Below are 7,911 nucleotides of genomic sequence, written 5' to 3' on the forward strand. Positions count from 1 at the left end.
CCCATCACCAGGTTTTATTCTTTCGTCACTAACCCTGATGCATTTTGCAATCTTCACATCGTTGCACATCGCGCCTGCTTGAATCATGAGTACGAATTTCTACGAGTGTGTGTGTGTGTGTGTGTGTGTGTGTGTTATGAATCACTGGCTTGGCTTGGATTGACAGGCCGTGTACAGGCTTGTCGGAGAACAGTGACATTTTCATTTTTAGTCTGAAGTTAGTCGTTTTTTTTTTTTTTTTAATTACCAGATACTCGTCACAACATGGATTTATGGTTTTTAGTTCACACACTCTTAACTGAGATATATACGCACCACACCTCCAGATTCAGCGAGAGCAGCCACCTAAAACTTTTTTTTTCCCCCCCGCTGAAAGGCGACGTTGTTACTTGATTTAACGTGGATAATAAGACGACTGTATGCACCGCTTGCTGTGAAGTTCTCAAAGAATACAGAGTCTGTCTGTGCTCATAGGATTAAAGGAAAGAGGAAAGTCTTATCAGATGAGAGGCGGGATAAAAATGTGTGTGAGCAGCGGTCAGAGACACAAACACATGAGAACAGATGAGCTGGTGATGCATTCGGGTGCAGCAGGACTTATTTTCATCTTGTGCTCGCAACTAAACTCTTATTAATGACCTTTGTTTCATCTCTTTTCTTACTACCTGTCTTCTCTTCAGATAATAAAATATCTAAAAATACTTTAAGGTACTTGTCATAGTGTTAGCTGTGTACATTTAGGGGATTTATGGGCAGAAATAAAGTATAACAGAATGATTATGTGTCTCCCGCGTTTTCGCAGACATCGCAGTTTCTACTTTTGGCGAGGTGAGGGGTATTCAGTTGGTTGCATAGTGTAAAAACATAAATGATCTATTCAGAATAATAAAGCACGTTTAGATACTTTCATTATGAATACATCAAAGGTGAAACAAAGGTCACCGATACAAATTATTAAGGCGTGTGCACCAGATAAATAAAACATCTGCCAACTTTCTGACTTGTTTCATCACTAACCTTCAGTTCTTAGCGCCTTTGGTTATTTACACATTAACTGATGAGAGCTGCGTTGTGAGAACTTGTGCTGCATGACAAATGAAATGTGACACGATAGCAATGTGCTGACTAACTCCAAGTTTCCCTGTGGGAAAGTTTCTGTTCCTGGAAGACGGACAGGTGTGCACAGCTCACCTGAAAAAGTCACTAAGAATAAACCAGAGCTGAGTCACCTGCACTGGATGTATGCAGGATTCTGTGCTCAGATCTTATTTTCAGACAGTTTCGTGTTGCCATAAATCAGTGCAGCAAACAGTGTACACATTGTGATTTGTGGTCATTCTCCCAAACAGGTAACATATTTCTTTATGTCTCGCATATCTGCAATAAGAAAAAATATGGGAACTTACCAGACACACATCTGCAACCGAGCCCAAACCCAAATATAACAAATAAATCAAGCCTTGTATTCAGAAACACTAATTCAAATTATCAAAGGAGCGTCCCGTCGGCTCCTCTCATAATAATCATGGATATATGATCTTTACACAGTGAGGTATTCTCATGTAATAAATGGATTTTGGTGAGAGCCAACCTGAGCTGACAACAGAAGATTAAGAGTCCTTCTGCACATTTAAGTGGAATAAGCTTTATATTTGGAAAGGTCAGAGCGAACAGAGAGAACAGTTTTGCGAAGGTGAGGTCAGAGGATGGAAGGATGACACCGAGGCCAGACTCTGTGGACTGGATCGATGGTCCACTTCTCCACAGTCCTGCATCTCCTTCAACTAATCTAATATCCCTCATATTGCTTTCTGAGTAAAGACAACTACAGGTTTCAGAATATTCAAATATCTGACAGTTTAATGCAACATTTTAACAGAGTTTAAATCCTGTTGATCCAAAAAAAAAAAAACGTATTGTCCTGTACATTGAGAGCAATGTGAAACACGGTCAAATCCCTTATATGTGCACAAACACGTGGCCAATAAAAGCGACTCTGAGTCTGATATTCAAATGAATAACAGCCACGACAGACAGAAAGACGGAGGTGAGGACACCAAGTGTTAGGCTGAAGGCCATCATCACACATGACTCTCATACAACACCACGGGAGTCAGCGATGCCGAGAAATCAGGCGCTCGAATCACAGAAACCCCTTTTATATAAAGCACAGGGCGTCTTCTCACGTGTGAAGGATGAGTCTGACGTTGCCACGACTTGGAAGGTCGTTCATCTTATTGTTCTAAGTTATCTCAAAGTTCACAATTTGAGTTAAATCCGTCTTCAGGTGACGCTTCGGCCCTCCGAGCAGGCCAGGAACCCTGCGTCATCTCTGATTTTTGCAGTACATGACTCAACTTTAATGTAAGTCACCCTCTCTGTGTGTGTACGTCATGTTTTGTTACTTTCTGACCTTATATGTTGCAAAGAAAAAGATATATTTTTTAATGTTCTTTGAAGGATTTGGAGAAAACTAGACGTCTGATCCTCGAAGAGGATGAAAGGTAGCTCACATTAACCATTAGCATTACACACTGGGAAACGGCACGGGCTGTTTGGTTTCCTCAAGGTCACGTCAAGTCTTTATCTGAGATGACGTAATGCGTGATGCAGCTTTAGTCGAGGCATGTTGAAGCCGGAGTGCCCATGGGTGTGCCTTCAAACGTGCTCCTTCAAAAACAGTAAAGGTGCAAAGCTCCGAGGACACGAACCCCAGCAGTCCTTTCATTGCGGTGAATGAAAACGGATTAGATAGTGACACCAGCATAAGGGGCTTTAAATCAGTTCGAGGAGTTTTAGAAAATCCAGATGAGGATTAAAATGTGCTGTAACGTCTGGGAACTTTGCCACATGTCGAATGTTTTCCCACAAGAACTATTAGAACGTCTCACCAAGTTTTGTCTCAGACAGAGAAATGAACTCCAGTCTTGAAGCAACATTGTGAAACTTTTCTCTCATAAACTAACATGTTAACTCCTGTTGATCCACACTGACCTGTGATCAGCTGAACGGTGTCTCTGTCATTCGTACGTCTGTTCTCACACTATGTAACTTTGGGCTCCGGGTCGGGAGAAGTACGTAACGCTTTACGGCACTAAGTCACACAGCAGCAACTATTTCACTGATTCTGGTGAAACTGGATCATATTTTATGGAGGAAATGTTTTCTGGTTTTCCCTCTGATGTCCTCCGGCTGCTCCGCCTCAACTCTCTGTGATTTACAGAGTTTATGATGGACAGTGAAGTAAACTGCTGACAGCTGTAGCTGCTGTTAGTTCACGTTAGCTCAGTTTGTGAGCACCAGGGGAGTGTTTGTGTTTCTACCACAGGCATTTTCGAGGAGGTTTTAACCTTCAGGCTGATGGGCAGAGGAGCCAGTGTCGTGCCAGAACAGGAGCTGGGCTCAGCAGCCTCTATGGACATAATGGCAGAGGAGACAAGAGTGAAGAGGACGTTGGCGGAGGAAGCTAAGAAGAGAAAAGGAGAGAGTGAGCGAGCAAGAAGCCGCCGGACAAGAGTAAATGTGGGACTGACCTCGTTGATGTTTGGCTGTCGGCAAAGTTGTCGACTCGCTACTTTTTGATCATAAGTAATGTAACCAGAACAAATACCACAGTGGGATTACACTTTATTGTCCTGGGACATCCCTAATCTTAAGAACTGGTCATGGTATGATTGTACAGTTCAGAGATATAAGACAAATATGATTATTAAATCCACCAGAAGCAGAATCAGTGACAGCAAGAGTCACTTTCAACTCGTTCCAAAAGGTTTCGTCGAGTCTTTAGTGTCCAAACATGAGTTATCACACTGCTCGTCTGCAGCCTTGGCCTCTCAACTGGAAATAAAGATCAGCTCATCTTCTCCCTCTCTTTCATCTTCTCTCTCTCTCTAATGGACCTGATGGCCTCATCAATAATACACTCAAACATCCGTCTGCTTCAGCAGCTTCAGACAACAATGAACAGCTTCTTCATGCTGCTGCTGTATGTGTGTCTGCGGCCTAACCACGCCCACTCTCGCCTCTTTTGTAGCTGTGTTGTGGGTCACTGGTTCATCTAACAAGAGCACGACAAAGGTAACTGGATCTGTACACTGTGTGTGTGTGTGTGACTCATGTTATGCATCTGCAGGACCGTGTGCACGACATTTGCTCTGCGTGTAAACAACATTCATTTTCACACTTTAATAAAGCTGAAACCGACATGAATGAATATCCGTCTGTGTGTCGGAGTGTGGTGAGGGACTGTCGAAGGCGCCGTCACACTCACAGCTCCCCGCAGACCGACGTGACGGAGCCTCCCACCATCTCTTCAGCTCACTGTTTTGGTTTCTCAGACCTCCTCCGTCAAACATAGTGGAACATGCAGCAGCCAAAGAGTCAGAGATTTCCCTTTTCTCTGCCCTTACAGAAACACGACTTCACAAGCCAACGTGTATTTACATAATTATGAGACATGGCTGCTAATTTTTGGAGATTGTAACTCAGTTTTACGAGATGTGACATCGTACTTATCTCGGAGAGTCAAACAAGTCGATGCAATGAGTCATAATAATGATTTGTTTGGAGCGTTCCTTCGAGCTCCCGTTCGGAGCCGTGGACGACTTTTCATCGAGCTGACGCGACCTTCGAGAAGCCACGAGTCCATCCGCAGATAAATAATCAACAGTTTTGTAAGTGGTGAGATAAGAATGGTTAAACAAACTCATGTCGTATGTTTGTGTTTATTATTGTTTCCATAAGCCGCACTCAGGTGTCTCAGGTGTAAATCTGTGTCCTGTCCTCATACTATATATTTATATTTACTTTTACTATTGTTATCATAAGTTACAAAGACCCTTAAAGGATTCAAAACTAACTTTTTTTAAAGGACATCAGACTCTTAAGGGACCCAAAGATCCTCAGGTTTTCAGGTGCGTCCTCTCCTCGAGCTTTGTTTACTTAGATTTATTATTCTTCCTGCATCATAAGTGACCCTTAAAGGTCCGGCTGCATCAGGTGATGTAACTGTTGCATTGAAATCAACCCTCACCTCAGCCTCGCCTTCCTGACAAAAGCCTCATTTAGATCAGTGTTGAGTTTGTCCGCTCTGGGCTACTGTAGAAACGCGTGTTGTGATTTAACACCGGCTCGCATTGTAGATATAAAGTCTCATTTTGAAGTAAGAAATAAACAAATTGATAAAGATATTTTCAGGTGATCGTACACTAACAAAACAGAACATATTCCATGTCTGCTAGATTTGAAATATCTGACACACCGGACCTTTAAAAAAACTGAAAATGTTCTAATTTTTAATTTAATTTGATTATTGTCGCATCCTCACATTATGTTTATGTTTATATTGGGGTTTTATTTTGAAATATGCACCCATTCATGTACAAATTTAACTATAGTTGTGTTTATGTTTGTGCATATTTCTGGGGGCCCCAATCATTCGCCCCCCCTGGTCCCTGCTGACAGTTTGCTGTGGCCATGCACAGATGAATGTGTCTGATCATATAAGCAACAGATAATTGATAATTGATAACTGATCAGGCTGTGAACAGGTGAAGGTCTGAGCATCTTACCCAGTCCTCGAAGTGCTTGCTGCCGTTGTGCAGGATGTCCTCGAACTGGATGATGCAGTTGGCCACGAAGTCGTCGTACCCGATGGGCGCGTCGTGGAACACGGACAGCTCGATCCTGCGTCCGTCGTGGACCTCCGTGGTGAACTCGTCGTTCCACGTGGGGCTGTTGGTCTTCTGCTTGGTGGAGGTCTGCCCCACGCGGGAGTCGTCCACGTTCAGGGCGATGTACGTGTCCAGGAGGAAGGTCTGGGTCTTGGGGCCGACGGCGTGACGCAGGGACCAAGCCGTCGGTTTGAGCTCCAGAGCCTCGCAGATCTTGATCTTCAGCTGCCCGTTGAAGATCACCATGGTGGTGGTGGTGGTGGAAGGGGGTCCTCAAACAACCAGCCCCACCTCTCCGCTTCAACAATTAACTCCGTTTGAATAACGGATCCGTTCAACCGGTGGACAGCTTGAATGTGACGGAGAGAAAACGCCAACTACGGAGTCCACACTTTGTCGACTGTGCTACAAATTCACACCAGAAAAATGAACCGAGAACCGAGCGTCAGCCCCGGGGAGCAAAGGCCCCAGCAGATTGTTAGAAAGCTCCGTTAGCCGTAGCGGGGCCCCCTGGAAGCTGCAGTCCGTGTTGCATTGCACCGTGAGGCGGGTTTGGAGGCTCCAGATGCCGCCGCGGCGCATCGGGGATGTTCGAGCCGGAGCGCTGCGACCCGTCAGCGGCTGGAGAGGACAGGAACGGGGCGGAGGGGGGGCAGGTTTTTAGGTGTATATACGGGCTCCAGCTGCTCCACTGCACGGCCTTGCTTTCAAGCCACTGCTGTTGATCTTAACTTCCCGTGCACATACCTCTGGCTGCCGGCCACCCCCCTCGACACTGCGCGCTGCCTCCGTCTCTCTCTCTCTCTCTCTCTGCTGCAGGAAATGCGAAAAACACGTCAGATTTCTCGGAGCCTGGTGTGACAGACGGGGGAGTGCGACGCAACCCAGACAGGGGAGGTGTTTAGGAGGAGCTGGAGGAGAGGAGAGGAATAAAAAATAAATAAAAACCCACCAAGGTGCCTTTGAGCAAGGCTCTTCTCTTCTGTTTGTGCACAAACTGTTGCATGTTCCAAACACCAGCTCCAACAAAAAGACTGGACCTCAGGGGAGGTGGATGTAGCATGCAAAGAGATGATTGCACGCCATAGTTACCACATGACCATGCTGTGTGCAACAACTGCTACAGAAAAACAAGATGTTAAAAGACATAATGCACATGTGAGTGCACATATTATGTGATCTCAGAGGGCTGATGCATTAGATGAGTGGCTACATGGGGAGAATGAGGAGTCATAAATGAGGCTCTCTTGACTTTTGGTGACCTCAAGTCTCCAAAACTTTAAAATCATTGTTTTGAATACCAGCAAGGGTCTAATCTGTGACATGGCACACACTGAAAGAACAAGCCGTCAGGCACAAATGGCAAAATGTGATTTATCTGTCACGATGCTGCTGCTGCTTTAAACAATATCAGACGGATGATCTGCTTAATGTTACGGTTGAATAACGGCTGAGTTATCGGGACTATCCACATGTGCAAGAATGTGTCTCTGCGGTGACATTAGAGCGGAAACACAGCGGACCTGACAGACTCGGTACACAAGGCCAACAGCGATTCACACAAAGGAGCAGCACGTTAATCTGAAGCATCAGAAGACATGTCAGTGTGTGCAAGCCAGTGGAAAGTCAGCCACTCTCTCCTTTTCCCTTCTCACATCCTCTTCGCTCTCTTCTCCTCTGCCATTATGTCCATAGAGGCCGCTGAGCCCGGTTACAGTGCCCAGCTCCTGTTCTGGCATGACACTGCCTCTAAGGGGTTAAAACCTCCTCCTGCTCTTCTTCCAGGCTACTCTTACCTGAGCCCGGCTAACAAACTGAGCTAACAGCAGCTACAGTCGGCAGCAGTTTGATGTTTAATTCCCTTTGTTTTGTTTTTTTTGTTGCTTCAGAATGAACCTTTCAGATCCACAGACACCGCAGGTCACACGTGGATCATTTCAAATCTAAGGATGAGGCTTTGATGAAGTTTGAGTGTTGATGCGGTGTGTGGTACTTCATGTCAGACATGCAGGAGTCGCTTTAAAGCACACAGTTTAAACGCTGCTGACCTCTCCTGGTGATTGTTTGCCATTTCAAGCCTGAGCCAACATCCTGTACCAGTTTGGATACACAGACATGCTGCAGAGCCAATAGGAAAGAACATAAATGTTAGAAACTCGTTTCAAATTTAGTCAGACGCTCGTCGTCATTTTTATATCAGGATTTCTCAGGAAGTTTTGTTTTTTCTAATGGATGAAAG

General features: G+C 45.0%; 1 protein-coding gene across 1 annotated transcript in view; it reads right to left on the reverse strand.

The window, feature by feature from the left end:
* LOC104931840 (protein kinase C epsilon type-like) overlaps positions 1 to 6,626 on the reverse strand; it is an 83,872-nt gene extending 77,246 nt beyond the window's left edge. Inside the window, exon 1 of the mRNA XM_027284218.1 lies at positions 5,571 to 6,626. Coding sequence (XP_027140019.1) covers positions 5,571 to 5,918 — 348 coding nt within the window. The 5' untranslated portion in view covers positions 5,919 to 6,626. The remainder of the gene's footprint in view (positions 1 to 5,570) is intronic.
* Between the last annotated feature and the right edge of the window lie 1,285 nt (positions 6,627 to 7,911).

Source organism: Larimichthys crocea, chromosome XI (assembly GCF_000972845.2).
Source record: "Larimichthys crocea isolate SSNF chromosome XI, L_crocea_2.0, whole genome shotgun sequence".
In the NCBI taxonomy this organism is placed as follows: domain Eukaryota; kingdom Metazoa; phylum Chordata; class Actinopteri; family Sciaenidae; genus Larimichthys; species Larimichthys crocea.